Here is a 16,064-nt window from a genome sequence, read left to right as displayed (position 1 = left end):
TAAGTTGGTTTGCCCTTGCAGAACCTTTTGGCCAGGAGTAATGTGCTACATCTTTTGGGTTCAATTTATTTTAGTCGCTTGTGTTGATATAAATACTGAGTTTTCAGAAGTACGTTTTATTGTTATGCAGTGGCTCTGTACGGGACTGTTGTGCTAAAACTTTATTGCAGAAGCATAGTGCATTCTTAATGGTACAGTCAAGGTTTGAAAGGGACTGCTGAGTGCCTGTGCATCTTAGTACTTCCAGTTTGGCATCCAGAACTCTTCTCTTCTTTCTACTGCATTTCAGTCACAGGATACCACTTTAAAATGATGGGTTTTTTGTTAATTTGTGGAGCATTCAGATTTAATTTTTCATTATGTATATATGGGCCATTAAGTTCAAGGAAATAAACTTACAGGAACTCTCTCCTATGATCTTACCTACCTCATCTTCTCAGTAGGGTGCTGGTGAATCTTCGTTCAATAAATTTTGGCATCGAAAGAATAAATATACACTTCATGCTTTCCAGAACTCCAAGGCAAGATACTGAAACTCTTGTCAGAAAGAAGGAGATTCAGTTTTAAAATCACTTTCATCATCCACACTGAATTACTTGTGATGCAAGAGTCTTCCTCTGTTTCTTAACTTAAAAGGCACGTAAGCTGTGCCTTTTCTGCGGTTGAAGGTTTGAACTATCAATGCAAGTGAGGTAATACAAAGTAGTGCACCTGAACCTTTACCTTTCTTGGATGAGTCCTGCTGAGGACTAACCTCAGTCAGTACTTCAGAGTAAGCCTGTGGGTTCATGTCTTTGTAAGCCGTCATCACACTTTAGGTAAACATGCATTTTATCTGAGAGCGGGGGAGGCCAAGGCAAGCTATTTATTGGTATGTTTGAAATCACTGTAACTGGCTTTGTAATCTGTGATGGTCTACAAAGTAGTTGAAAATAGATTAAACTTTGGATAAACGTACTGGCAAAGGCTAAGGGATCTGATGACATCACTTAGAAGATTCAGAAGTAAGTGCTTGCTTATGTCCAGTTAAGAACGATGTGTAAATGTTTGCAGGGTTGGAGCTTCAGGGCTGTGCTCAGAGGAACTTAATTCTGTTTATGTCCTTGTGACTCATGAGTAGTTGAGGCACAGACTTCTTTCCACTGATCAAAGTGAAAAATTCTCCTAAAAGTTAGTCGGAAACACTAGGCACAAGGACGTAGTGAAGTTTTGTGTGGCTTGGATAGAGCTCCTCCTTGGAGAAGAGAGGGGATCATTGTCAAATCTTTCTTCAGACTACAGTTTTAGAGAGGAATACAATGTCCTGTGCTGGCATGTTCCTTCTAAATACCAGAGAGCTCGAGAGACGATCATCTCTGGAAATTCAGTTTCACTCTTGCATCACTATCGACCTGAGCATGACGCTGAAAAGTATGATCTGGTCAAAAGTAGATGCTTTTTATAACTACTTTTTATTTAAAGCTTAATTCCAGGAAGTATTAATAATGAATCTATAGCTGTGCGTCGCCATAGAAGCTAAAGTCTTGAAGTCTATACCTAATCCAGCATTTCTTGTTTTTCACTGTAAAAAGTTAGTGTGGTTCATTTGGAAAATTAACTTAAGATGCTTAGAGGTAAGTTTCTCCGGAACAATTTACAGATTAATTCAGAAATCTTGGTAATTTTGGGGGGGTTGCATTAAACATTTGAACAGAATATGGTAGTCTATAAAACATTAGTAGTATCTTTATATTAAAAATAGTCTTTGCCATCATCAGCTGCAGTTCTTAAATTTAAGTGAATACTGCCTTTCAGTTCAGTAAAGTCGGTGCCAGTCATGCTTGATTAAATTTGAAAATAACTTGCTGAGTTTGATCTTTTCCAGGTAATTACTGGAGACTGAAAGGCCAAGCATCTGAGTCAATTGGCTTCTTCCCTGAAAGTTGACTTCTCTTTCCTGGAGTGGCAGATAGGAGGCTGTGACAAATTCAGATGTACAGTGTTAGAACTGACTTATATCAGGAACTTAAAATATTCTGTCTATTAACTGATGACCATCTCATCTGCTTACCTGCTTATGTGATTGCATTCCCAAGACACTTGTTGCTTTAGGGGCTTGCATCCTTTCAAAGGGGTTCTACTGGAATATACTCTGCTATTCCAAAGTAGGGAAGAAATATTCTGGCAGGAGCTTCTCAAAAAGCCAAAAAGTCAGTAGTTTGTGGGTGTGTGCCTCTGAATTCCTGTCTGAGAGCTGACTCTCTCAGATACCTCATTGAACTTGGAGTTACCTAGATATTTGATAGTAAGAGCAGCTGAATCGCAGAATGTTCTGTTCTCATTGTCCTTCAACATTTTATCGTTTGAATAGGAACACAGCTGAGTGTCAGTTCTTGCAAAATGATTATATTGGTCCTGTGACAGGACCTCAGGTCAGCTGTAGCCTTAAACCAGAGCTGCGTCGGATTTTCATTGGAGCAAGTGTTCCAAAGTGTTTTCAATCTTGAAAACTAGACGAGAACAAGAACATCTTTTTGATAGAAAACTTAGATAAATAACTAAATGGTTTGTAAATATGTTCTCCCTGCCTACTTTGTTGAGGATGGAGGAGGAGGGAGGAATCTTTCCTCCTTTCTCCCTTTGTAGTTAATTAGCTTTCAGTGACTACCTTGACAACCTTCACATTGTCAGTACCTGTGAAAGTCTTTTTTTTTTTTTTTTTTTTTTTTTTTTTAAATCTCGTAGACTTGTCTGAAGCTGTTCCCTGCTGCATGCCAGTTCTCTGTTCCTTTAGAGTTTCCAGTCTATGCTTGTCATTCAGGTTCCTTGCTTGCTCTGTTTTCCTCTCTGGTCTGTCCTTCGTTCAGAAGTTTCTCCTTGCTGAACCTTGTCAGATGCTGTGTTGAGGTGGCCCTTCCTCATCCAGGGTGCTGCTGTTAGGCTAAGGCAAATTGTCAGCATTCTTTTCTCCTGCCTAACCGCTGCCTTTTCACCAGGACAAATTGTACCCGTACAATAAACCATGGCAAACATCTGAGTTGCACGTGATTATCTAATTCTGAAAGAAAGCAAATCCATTGAATTATAATAGCAGCTTTCTTATAATAGCATTTCTGAATTATAATAGCAGCAAATTCTTATTTGGCGTTTTCAGCCAAATAAGCTTTTCAGCCTTTGGAATATTCTGTGTAGATAACTGACCGTATGTATCTGTCAAGGAAGAAGGAGGTCCCCGTTTGACTGACTAAGCTGGACACACAGGGTCAACAGATACATAATGTAACACTGAAATGGCAGGAGCAGTACTTCCATGCAGGTGTGTAACGATCCTTCTCTAAAGCCAGCAGCATTCAAGAAGATAGTTGGATGTTCTTCTGCTCCCATCACATTTAGCATATTGGTGGTCCTGTGCTTCTGTGTAGAAAAGAAGTACTAAATCAATTAGTCTGTATATCAACATTGACAATGAAACACCAGCTTTGTTGCAGTTAAGGCTGTTAAATTGCAAGTTAGTCAAAACAGCACAAGGACAATTTCAGACTTGGCGTAAGTAGGAGAAACTTGATTCAGTGGCGTAGCGCTTGCGATGTTAACAGTGTGGATGGAAATCTGTAGTACAAGTAGTCTTTCGAAGTATGAGAGCTTCCTTTTGTCACTAATTTAGCGCTTGCTGGCATCTTCTGTACAGTGGAGCAATAAAACACCGATCAAAGGGCTAGCCACATCAGCGCTGCACTGACATTAATGCTCATATATTAGAATAAGAGTTTAAAAATGACAAAGTTGTGTGTAATGTCCTGGTAATAGCATTTAACTATGATGGAGTATTGCTGGTGTGATTATTAGTAAAACATTGTTTTCATCTCTGGATGTACATACTTGTCAGAATAAGTAATGTGGAATATGTAATTGGAAAATGTAACTTTCCAGTGTGCTTAAAAGGCAGAATATCTTACGCTGGTGTGCAATGTAAATGCTGGGTTATAAATGTCCCAGAAACGAACTGCTACAAATCTGCCCCATTCGTTTCAGCTGAGAAAGTGTGTTTGGAAAAACTCAAGTCAATTGGATGATGTAGTCTTCAGTGGAAAAATATTTTGTTTAAAAATGTTTAAATGCATTGAAAAAATGTCTGTTGCACAGAAGCCCAACCCCTTACCGCCCTTCTGTTTGCTGTTTTCATTTTCCCTTGTATCTTGTTTCCTCAGAGCGCTACCATCGACTGTAAATTAACATCAGCAGCAGCTGGAGATAAAAACTTTGACAAAAGCCCAACAAAAACAAGGCAGCCTCGAAAAGTTGATCTGCGAGCTCGATACTGGGCATTTCTTTTTGACAATCTGAGAAGGGCAGTTGATGAAATCTATGTTACATGTGAATCGGATCAGAGTGTAGTAGAATGCAAGGTAAGACCTCAGCTGTTCTCCTCCTCTTGTCATATGACTCTTATTGTTGTTTTTCCCCTGTTTTTCAAAAAAAAAAAAAAAAAGCCAAATGAGCAATTGGAACCTCAGAAATTTGTTACTTTGGTTTGTATTTAGTGGAGGCTTGTAAGTAGGAAAACAGATGGCATGTTTATTCAGATGTAAGATGCTTTCATCTTAGGCATTGATGAATTTTGAAGGATATAAAGCTCACAGTAATATATAAAAATGTTATTAATCTCTGTTACTTGAAATTAATTTTTGTTTTTCAAGTTACGATTTTATTAATTTTGTAACCAAGCATTGGGGAGTTTTTTGTTTAATAATTTTTTTTCAGATAATATTCCTTACTGTAGGTGGCACTGTTGAGATTCAGCCTTCTGCACATTCTTTAGCTTCCTGTTAAATGTCTTAATTATACATTGGTCCCTTTTTCCAGTAATAGTTATCACTCTTCTAATTTACTCTGTGGTGGTAAGAAAGTGATTGACGGTCAAGCATAAACAATGTCTGGCTCGGATGCCGCTGTAAGGTGTTTTTCCTAACTTTTAGGTAACCTGTGTTTTAATAAGATATAAAACAGACACGTAAACCGTGGTGATTTTCTAGTGGATCCATAGGAAGACCATTGTTGTTTAATAAAAATCACTTAATTTTTAGAAATGGAATTTATTCAAGCATTGAAAGACGCCAGGATGGTACGTTTTTAAAGAAATGTTAAAGCTACGACCTCTATTTTCATAGTAAATATGGCTGAAAGCTCAACACATTCTGGAAATGATTATCTAATCACTGTAAAAAATTATGTATATCAATTTAAGTAAACTTTTTTCTTATCACGTTTATCTCGTTTTCTGCTGTAATCAGACACAGCCAAATTGACTTTGAGATTAGCGTGCAAATACATTTCATTGAAAGCAGATTTGAAAACTGAACAGTAGCTAGAGGCCTCCAAATCATTGGTTGGCCTAACACAATGTAACATTTTGTTACTGAACTGTCTTCCTGCTCAGGAAACTTCTATGAAGAATTTTTTGTTTTAAGAAAATCAGTCTGCCTTGCATTGTAATTAGATTACCATTTTTAAACTTTTGTGACTGAAAGAACAGAAGCGTATTTGTATCATTATCATATATTTTTAGAGCTTAGATATCATTCAGCATTTTAATCATGCTACTTGATCTGAGCGCAGATGGAGATACTGCATAGCCCAAGTGAAAAATCTTCATTTCAGTAGACTGACAATGATGTCCTTGTGTATCAGATTACTTATTTGTAAAACATGAGTGGGAAAAAACCAAAAATGGGTAAACAAGGGAGTCCCGTATCGTGTGCTGTACAACTTAAATATTCATATTGCTTTCTTTTAAAAGATATTTTTCTGAAAAAGTGCCTTACTTGGGTAGTCCAGTATGTAGTTGTGCCGAGGTGTCTTGTTTGTGAGATTTACTTTTAAAGGATACCATTAAACGGTGATTGATAACTCTCTTCTTCAGTTACTCACATTTCTGTAAGCTAGCTCTGAAGTCTAGACTATCCGAGTCTTGCAAATTATTTTTAATTATTAATATTTTACCTTTATCAATCCTGCTTATTAGCATTTTTTATTTATTTTGGGATGTTTATTATCATAGTAGTTACTTTTTTTTGCCTTTTTTTTTTTGTTGACAAATACTGTCCAGTTTCTACCGAAGTGAAGTTATGAATGTATTTCAGCTAATCAGAACAGAATATTTTAACTTTTGTCTCTTGAAGTTAATGTTTTACCTAACGTTTGGGTGTACAACATTTGGTAATGCACACATAGGCTTGATTTACAGGGTGATCAAACCTGTCATTAGCATGTAGGCATATTTTAATTTTTGATTGATTCTTGGTGGTAAAACATGAGCAACCGATCTTCATGGAAACTGTGGGTCTTCCTCACCACTGTTCCTACCCGTTCTCTGAAAGGCCAGCGTTTGCTCTCCTCCATAAATTGAAATATCTTGTGTGAGTGCAGCTTTCATATTGTATTAGATATAGATAAGTGTTCACTCTAGTACCTCAACCTTTTAGGACTTCATAAATGAAAGTCTTGATCTAGTCTCAGAATTCAGTTGGCAAATGATATTTTGTAAGAAGCACTTGTGTGACATTGTTTCAAGAATTCACCTAGCTTAGTGGAAGGCCTGCTTTCTCTACCTTAAGAATAGCCTAAGTCAGGTAAATAATCATCCTTGGCTTATCTAAAACAAGATTGTTTTATTGCTTTGGCTTTGGTTGTCCTGTTGCTGTCACGCTTCACCCAAGCACCAAGTTTCATAATTTCTGTTGACTTTTTCCGAGGTCCCTGTTTCTGGTCCTGCCCTTCCTTGCTTTTTTAAAAGAATGCAAAGAATCTAGAATCCCTGCTTTGTGCCAGGTTAGGTTTCCACCGCTGCAGGGAAGGACTGCTGTAACAGAGGGGTCTGCATGTTACTCCAGGGACTACTCAAGCCCCTTGAATGCTTTGGGACTGGGAGGACACAAAGGTGTTTGTGTGTGTTTGTTTCCCCTCTGGTTGTGAATTCTGTGCAGTCTAGGCATCTCCTAGCTTTACTATTGTGGGCAATACATTAGTAACGTAGATGTGTTTTGTGGGTTTTTTTTTTTTTGATTTTGTTTCTTTGTGTATGTGTGTTTTGTTTTTAAGAGCTTAATGTCTTTACTGGTTTCTAAGGTTCCAAAAAAGAGATCAGTGGGAAACCAGGCTGCACTAAATCCACATTTTGCAGAACCAGTTGGGGTTCTTTTACTTGGTGGTATTTTTTATTCCTCTGTGGGCAGGAAGAGTTCAGTTCATTCTGTATACTTTTTTCCATTTTTATGTACTACGATACTGGTCTTCTCAGTATTTTAATTTTCAGATGAAAATTCCATTTGTAATAAACTTTTATTAAAACTCATGCTAAAAATTAGAATGGATTAGCTTCAATTTTGAGGTCTTTTTGAGAACTTTTTGTGGCATATAGAAAAGTATTTATTGGTTGTACGTTTTGTAATGTTATAAATAGGCAAATCAGATTTGAAAATGGATTATTATATTTCTGCCATACCTAAAGAACTAAAAAGATGTTGCGAAATGAGAAGACTCCCATATTGCTATCTTTTTCTGTTTATTTTTCAAATTGAATTGATAGAGGATATCTTGTTAGCTCTTTGCATGAAGTATCATTATATTTTTGGTACTGGATATATGTGTAAAACAATATTAAATAAGGACACAAAATGGTTAAAGTGTTAATCTTTTTCTTCCTTGTTTTTTTAAGTAGAACTCTGGAAAATTCTCCTTGTTAAGACTAGTTTGTTATTAAAACATTGATTTTAATTTATCTGTTTAAATTATGTCTCTTCAAACATATGGATATGTGATGATGTATTTAAAACATTTTAGTTGTAGAGCAATCATGTTCAGAGAAGACTTCTGAAAAAACGAAACATGACTTCTGACATATAAGACCTTCAGATTAACCCAGTATAAAAATGTTTATTTTTGATTTTGCACCTTTTGCTCTCAAGCAGTCTTACAAGCTGATATAGTCTTATTGATTACATTGTCACTGAAGATAATGTTTTATGCTCCCAAATCCGATGGGGCTCTAGTGGCTGGTTGTGGTTGAAACTGCAGACGAAAGGGCTGTGGTAAGGATACAAAAAGTGGAAATGTATGTAAGAAGATCAGTGGTTGTGTATATTTTCTCTCAGCTTTGGGCACTGCTGAAGGTGTCATTTTGCTATTGATTTGGAATTGAGAACTCTCAACCTATAAATAGTGATAAGGCTTTGATGCCTCATATAGAAAGATAAAGTGAAAATAGTTGAATTATTTCTAAAAGAAAGGGGAGGATGAGTTTAAACATCATCCTACTATACATAAATCAATCTGTCCTACGGCAATAGACAGATTAGATTTATTCTAATAGATTAAACTATAACCTGAACATGTCAAAATGCGAGTTGTAGGGATGTTTTGTGCATTAGCCAAGTTTCCAAGTGTCTAATATTTAGATGAACGTTTTATCACCTAGTATTTTCTAGTTTTGGGTGGCAAGCTTAGGCAGAAAAGAATTAGTAGTGCTAAGGATCCTTTACCTCTCTTAAATAAGGTCAAAATTATTTGGGGATGGAGGACGTTAGATTCTATATCAAATTTTGGCCAATGGAATTTTGGTTAATGCAACAGAGAGATGGGTCTTCTGCTGTTACTGCTTTATGGTCTTCAGGTGTCTCAGCAACTGGCTTAGGAGTGAAAAGGTTACCAAAAAACCCACCTAAATGTGTCTGTTTACATACACACACACACACACTTGTTTTCTTATTAATAAGAGGTTCAGAAACTGGATCCAACATCATGTCGAGAAGAATCTCAAACTACTCAAAATTTACTGGATTGGAGTTTTTTTTCTTCCTAAAGTTAATTATTGACTTCAGCTGTTTTTCGTTCCCAAAAATGCTGAATTCTATAACATGGAAAATTCAGTTATATATTCCTTTTAGATTTCTATTTGGCATTACTAGGTACTTGTACAAGCTTTTATCTTTCCACCTAGTATTACTTACCGGTATTTTTCTACAGGATTTTGGCAAGGGTAGTTTCTTCTCTTGATTATTGTGCTTACATTCTTGAATCGGTCTACTTGAGTATGGTTCAGTGAAAACAATTTGATTTGGTTTGAGATTCTTATTCCCTCTTACAAAAATGGGAAAATCAGTAATGAAGTTCTATTGTTCTCATTCTCATAGACAGCATAAGACACCCGAAGGAGATGGGTAAGGCCTTTCCCGTGCAAGACTTGATGTGCTGTGTGCTGGTGTCATGTGAAGAAAGGAGCTGAAACGATTTTAGTTTTCTTGAGGCCTTCCAGTTAGGATGATATCTGTGAATGATTTACCATAATTTTAGTTGATTGAAGGCCTCCGTGAAGGAGAGAGGAACTTACTTCATTAGGGTCCCTTGCTGAGCTCCTATGAGGGCTGCTTTTGGTTCAGGATATGCTAATTCTAATGATTTCAATCTATGCGTGGAGACTGAGGTCCGTGGCCATCCAGGCTGATTACTGTTCTTTAAGACAGCCAAGAAAATGAAATTGTTACTAAATGTGTTGGAGCTGAAGGCAGGAAAGCCAAGCTTTTTCTAACCTCGATGAAGAGGTAATTTATGGTGATTCAGTATAGTAGTCAAGTTTATCCAAACAGGATTTTGACCCCATTTTCACTGTTAATAGCCAGTTCAGCTCTGTCCATTTTGCTTTTTGGAAGATAAGCTTTGATTCTCCCCTCCCTCTAACAGCCCCACACTGTTGAGTTTCACAAGTGCATAAAGTGCCATGTTCCAGGGAGGAAAAAAGATACAGAACCAGGGTTATACACTTTTGTTGGGGGAAATAATCTGCTATATGTGAATTTTGGTTCTTTTCAAGTAGTGATACACATCCCAAGAAGAGTATCCCAAGAAGAGTATCCCAAGAAGAGTATCCCAAGAAGAGTATCCCAAGAAGAGTATCCCAAGAAGAGTATCCCAAGAAGAGTATCCCAAGAAGAGTATCCCAAGAAGAGTATCCCAAGAAGAGTATCCCAAGAAGAGTATCCCAAGAAGAGTATCCCAAGAAGAGTATCCCAAGAAGAGTATCCCAAGAAGAGTATCCCAAGAAGAGTATCCCAAGAAGAGTATCCCAATGCTTCAACATAGGCCTCTATTCAGATGTCTTTGGTCTCTGAACCCCTAGAAGAAAGTTTCCTTCCTGTTAGAAGGAGATTTTCAGCAGCAGGAAGGTGAATTGTATCCTGTATGGTTGAATCTCTTTTCATTTTATTCAGTAGAAACAAAGTAATTTTGAAATTACCCAGAAAGCCTAAGACAACGATAGGTTTATGGCAAAAGAATTTTAAACAAGATCTAATGTGTATTTTTCCACAAGGCTCAGTCCTCCAGCTCAGTGTAGTTTTATGGAGCATATATTCTCAAACATTTTCAGATTGTTTGAAAAACTCTAACTCTGCCCTTGGAATATGTCAGAAGTGTAAGTCAGGCTGCCGCTTAGCCCTCACTTGTGAAAGGTACCTCTTTCTGAACGTGCAGTGATTCAGGGGGATACGCGTCTCTTCCTGCGTACATACCTTGTGCCTGTACTCTGGCACTGGATGTCCAACATCAGTCTGTTTTTGTGAGCGTTCTTCCTGCCTCTCTTCAGACGTTTACATTGTCATTGTCATCTTCTGCAGATGAATCAAAATCCATGGAGTTAAGAGTGAAGGACAGAAAAATGGGGTAACGATTGGCTGTTCAGTCTCGCAGGTGGAGGTGGCTGAGATGTGTCAGAATGGTGATCTGTTCTAAAAAGGCAGCATCTCTTCCGGCTGGCAATCTGGATGCTCCTGTGCCTGCCGCTCCCTCCTTCGCATCGGGCGTACTGTTTCTGTGTAATTAAATTGTATGATTTTGTAGGTCCCTGCATGTTTCCCCTAGTTATTACATTAATTCTTACGAAGAAAATTTGCTTTGCTAACTGTGTCACTTCTCATGAGCACATCCTTGGCAGGTAGCAGGTTATGGTGGGCATGTTATAAGTGAATTAATGAGGAATAAACTGAGACCATATATGATACATTTGGATCTAAGTGTCCGTGTGTCTCTGCAACTTTACTACCAAGTTTGCTGCTTAGTGACTTCTGCAAGGTTACTGTAAGAGGATTTATAGAGACATACCAATTAAGAGAGCTTTAGTTACTGGATTTATTTTTTTTAACCTCTCTGCAGTCCTGATCTGAACCTATTTTAGAGTATGTCATAGTTATACCAACTTCAGTACGTGGCAGATAATATAGTCCTTTGGCTAGACAAACTGCTTCTTTACATCCTCTCCCAAAGCTGTAAGAACTGCTTTTGTAGTCTGTGTTTAACAAGCAAGGTTCCTAACACCAGAATTGGTTTTAAGCATTTGTAAATCAGCTGTACAAAAAAAAAAAAATCTACAAGGAAATTTTGTGGGCAATTTTTATATTAAATGACTAAAACAAACCCCTGATTATCTTTAACAGTATAAACTGAAAGAAGTACTAAGATTGCCCCCCCCTTTTTTTTTTTACTGGAGTACAAAAAAAAGGTATTGCAGTACATTAAAATTGAGATTATTCTGATAAATATATAATGCAAAATATTCATTATAGATCATTTAGAAAATAAAAACTATGCATAGTTTGTAAAAGAAAACATACATTTTTAGTCTTGAGAATAAGCTAAAGTGCAGATGTGGTGACTGAGGTCATTTCTCTGACACGTTCAACTACTTTGAATTGTAGTAACCTTAACATCCTCCATTTTTCCATGCTTCTCTCTTTTCTCCCTCCCTCCCTTCTCCCTCCTTATTTGAGAATGGGAGAATAAATGGAGAAGAAGACTTTTCAAAGCTGTTACGTGATCTCCAGACAAAGTGAACTTCTCTTTCTTTGAACTATTGTAACAGACGTGCCTCGGACCCAAGTCCAAGACCGTTCTGACTCTGGGCTGTGGGATTATTCTGATGCAGGGAGTGATTCTACTCTGAGATCCTTGTTGATTGGAAAGATATTAATGTGATCACCCAAATGAAGAGGCAAGAAGTACAACTTTAAGATAAATACATACTTAGAAATCAAAGTAGTAATTCAGACCTGGGGAAAAGAAAAAGCACGAGAGCTTTTTAAAGTGCGGGAGGATTATCGATCCAAATGCTGGAGGGGGGAAAGAAACAGGAGCTGCGTTGTGAGTGTTTCTAGTTTTGTGTCACTGATTTTCCTTTAAGCGTTGTTTTCTCACAGTATGGCTTTCTTTTTCAGTTTGAACTGGCTCTTTGAAAATTGTATGGGATAGATATGACCTTGAAAAATAATGGGATTTAAAATTGTTTTGACTCCAGTGCAGCAGTAGCCTCCCCCATAAAGGTTCTTTTTTGTCAGCACCTTCTCAAGTGGTACAAGTTTCCCCTGCTTCAGCACCGCAGGGTATATCTGCTCCCCGCCGCACCGTAGGTGAGCTAGCGAGCTGTATCGACGGCCAGGACCCTAGAGCCCTGCGCACCGGGATTGTGTGTCAGCGGCACAAAGGGATGGCGCCAACCGGCCTGCTCTCTGCGCCAGTAACTAGAATTAATTACAAACCAATCGAATCCGTTGCAGCCAATTGGTAAACTAATTGGTAATTTTAGCTGTACATCTATATGTAGTTATCTGGATGGCTGTAACGGCGCTTTCAGAGCCACTTTTGTTCTGCTTCATCCTGCTTGACAAAATGGCCCTCATAGCTTTAAGGAGAAAGATGTGCATCAGTGAATACGGGGCCGCTCCAGCTGCTTGTCTTGTTTGTATTCCCTTGTCCGTAAAACATGACTCCGATTACAGCTGCATGGGTCTGCTCTGATCATTTCTGATAATGTGTAGCTAAACATTCCTTAAAATAGGTTAAGCCATTTACTGTATTTTTTTCCCCTGTGCCAGCTAGCTTCAGCTATTATAGCTCACATTCAGATTGATTCTTGTTTGGGGGTGGAGGGGATATCTCAGTGGCAGACTTGAAAAATAAATGATTCAGAATTAAATTTTGCTTTCTATGCCCTTATTGTTAATAACAGTCAGCCCAACTTAGTATGGGCTAACTTAAATGGATGTGAATTGAATTAGAAAGCTGAAATTTTATTAGGGAAATTGAAGGAAAAAAAAAAGAGAGAATTGGCTAAAATACTTGTCTTGTTCGTTTCTTGTAGCAGACTTTACTTACCAATTATTTTGGCACTGTAAACCAACTGCCTTGTAAGAAAGACTTTTGTTTGCTTTTTGTGGAGTGTTTAAAAACAAAAAAGTAACTTTTGCATCAGCAGCAGTATTCTGTTTGACTTACCCTGTGTTTGACTTTCTTGTGACTTCTCCTGTATAACAGACAACACATGCTGTAGTTCTGGCACAAAAACTAGCTGAAAGGTTACTTGTGTCAAAACTGAGTTTTATACCTGACTGCGTTACACAAAAGGAATACTCAGTCTTAGAACTACGTATCACGAAGCGCTGTGCATCCAGGAGAAGTTCTTCTTCTGTTAAAACTATAGGTGAATGGGAAATGATGCTATAAAAATAGGCACTGTACTGTAACAGAGTATCTTCACTATTTTCAAAGCATTTTTAAATTTTTAGCTGTACACTTAGGAGCCAATACATTTTCATTTGCAATTGTTCCCAAAATATTTCTGTATGTTAATTGCTTGCTTTGAACAGAAAAAAATGCCGTAATATCAGCAGGAACAACTTTGGCATAGTAAAGAATTTGCAGAACAGCAACACTTAGTCTGTGGTGGTTTTCCTGATACCGTAAAAGTATATCTAAATTTTAAACTCTGCAGTTGAAGCTGATACAAGTCTTCATAGAATTCTGAATTCATTTGTGGATTTTTATTATCTTCAGCATGTTGTCCTCATAGAATACCGTCCTAAGTACAGTTTCTCTGATCTTTGGAGGAGCCAGTTTTGGGTGCTTGTGTTTCCGGTTGACATGATCTAGAACCAATTCCTTTCGAACTGCACTGATTTGCTGTCTGGGTGATAGTCAGCTCTGCTGAGAAGGTGCCTCATCCCTGTTGGCTGTGGTGTTCTGTGCGCTTTTTGTCACATTCAGTAAATGTTTTTTTTGAGTACTGATGTGGAATATCAGCGTCCTGCAGGGTAAGGAATTAACACCTTTCTTCACCAATGAGCTTAGAGAGCTATAGTTTTCTCGGGGAGCAAAGCTAAGAGTTTAGTCATACTGTCTTTTGCTCTGCTTTATTGTGAAATGAATGGGAGTAAAATCAGAATAAAGACTACAGGATCTAAATTTATCTTTTAGTTTTTATTTGTTTCTGTATGTAATCTGGCCTTACTATGGTTAACACACTTAGCTATCTGACCAAACTGGAAATGGATACATGTAGTGACTAATTCTGAAAATTAAATTTAAGAATATTTTTATTGGAAACAAGTCCTTTAGTTCTCTACTGTTCAGCCATTTTCATTCCACCCATGGCTTGCTTTCTTGATACAGTGTGAAGTCAAGCTGATTGTATATTGTCTGTTTGTAACAGTTAATTTTATTTATTAGAGACCCACACATGATTTCTAAGCCTCTAAGTTCCGAACTGTCTGCAAGACAGTTAGTATTGGGCATACCTACATCGTTTCGGACGACGTATATTTAATCCAACCCAGAAGTTACAGGATGGACTATATTCCTCTTAAGGTCCCTTGCAGTTCTGTTATTCTGTTATAATGTGTCAATCTAACTTCCAGGCCATAGAAAGTCTTCACAAATGCGGCTTGCAATGATTGTTGAACATAAACATGTGTAAATTTTTAAGCAATTCCATTTTATTCCAAAGTAACTTTTAAAATGGTAGAAGATTCACTAGTTTGTAGTGATCAGAAGTGTAATCTGGGTTTTAGAGTTTTAAGGGCTGGGTGTATGACATTCCATAGTCAAGAACGTACACTTAATGGCTTGTTTTACTTGTTAAAATGTACTAATTAGAGAAGTGAATGTAAACTTTGCATCTCACGGGTCGGTTTGTTTATTTCTCAGTAAGTTCATGTTAAGTGTGATCATTTCATAAACAAAGTCAGATGTTGTCATCTTTCTCCTCTTTGCCTCTCAAAACAGCACCGTAAGATTCTTTGTAATTACAAACTGCCTTATTAATATGGTAGTGCTGGTAACCTCATGTGGCAACGGCATGTGTCTGTCATTAGTCTAGAGCAGCACGGCCATATGTCCTTTGAAAATTCTGCCCGCTTGCAAGACTGTGGGAAAGGGATGTGGTTTGAACTTCTGAGGCTTAAGAACTAGTTCTGAGATTTTTCCTAAAGCAAGGATGCCAAGATTATCCAGCAGGAACTCTGTCTGTCTGATGCAATAGCCTGTGTGTTGTGTTGTGTATTCTTTACTCCATAGATTAATTATAAGCAATACGTTTTTAGTCTCCTGCATGGGCAGCAAGTTTGGCAGAGGTTTTTCCTTATTTGATGAAATATGTCCTACATATTTTAAAGGATAACAGCTGTGTCAGAAAAAAATGCTGAATGATACCTATGTACTTCAGGATTTTTTTTTTTTTGCTAAATTTTGCTATTCTATCCTTAGACATTGATGCTCACAGACCATTTGGAAAACACACCTTTTTTGATAGGATAAATGTTTTGATGTTTGTTTGGGCTTTTTTTGGTTTTGGGGGCTTTTCTTATTTTTAATTTTCATAAGTTCTATTTCATAAGAGAGATGCGGACTAGTAAATTGCTTGCTTTCTTTTCCATTCACTTTTTATGGTGGGGGATGAGGAGGGTCTTTAAATACAAAGGTTGATATAATGGTTGCTTTTCAGGAAGTCCTGATGATGCTAGATAACTACGTAAGAGACTTCAAAGCATTGATTGACTGGATACAGCTGCAGGAGAAGCTAGAAAAGGCTGATGCTCAGAGCAGGTAATTAGACTTTTTTTTCTTTACCTTTTATCTCTATCCAAATGTTGTTTCATGCTGAACTTCATTTTGTAGCAGAGATTCAGCAAGAAACTTAAGAACCAATTTTAATAGCTGCTATGGGGCACCAGGAAGGAAGTTTTTGTTTTGGACAGAATTGGTGTGAG

The 16,064-nt window shown here is 37.5% G+C and overlaps 1 protein-coding gene across 8 annotated transcripts in view; it reads left to right on the top strand.

Annotated features, from left to right (window-relative positions):
• SCAPER (S-phase cyclin A associated protein in the ER) overlaps positions 1-16,064 on the top strand; it is a 232,453-nt gene that overhangs the window by 59,365 nt on the left and 157,024 nt on the right. For all 8 annotated transcript variants that reach the window (XM_068958301.1, XM_068958307.1, XM_009681555.2 and 5 more), the window contains exons 5-6: positions 4,188-4,385; positions 15,800-15,900. In XM_068958301.1, the coding sequence (XP_068814402.1) occupies positions 4,188-4,385; positions 15,800-15,900 (299 nt within the window). The remainder of the gene's footprint in view (positions 1-4,187; positions 4,386-15,799; positions 15,901-16,064) is intronic.

Source organism: Struthio camelus, chromosome 12 (assembly GCF_040807025.1).
Source record: "Struthio camelus isolate bStrCam1 chromosome 12, bStrCam1.hap1, whole genome shotgun sequence".
In the NCBI taxonomy this organism is placed as follows: domain Eukaryota; kingdom Metazoa; phylum Chordata; class Aves; order Struthioniformes; family Struthionidae; genus Struthio; species Struthio camelus.
Note: the sequence above shows the minus strand (reverse complement) of the source record. Positions and strands in the feature narration are given on the sequence as shown.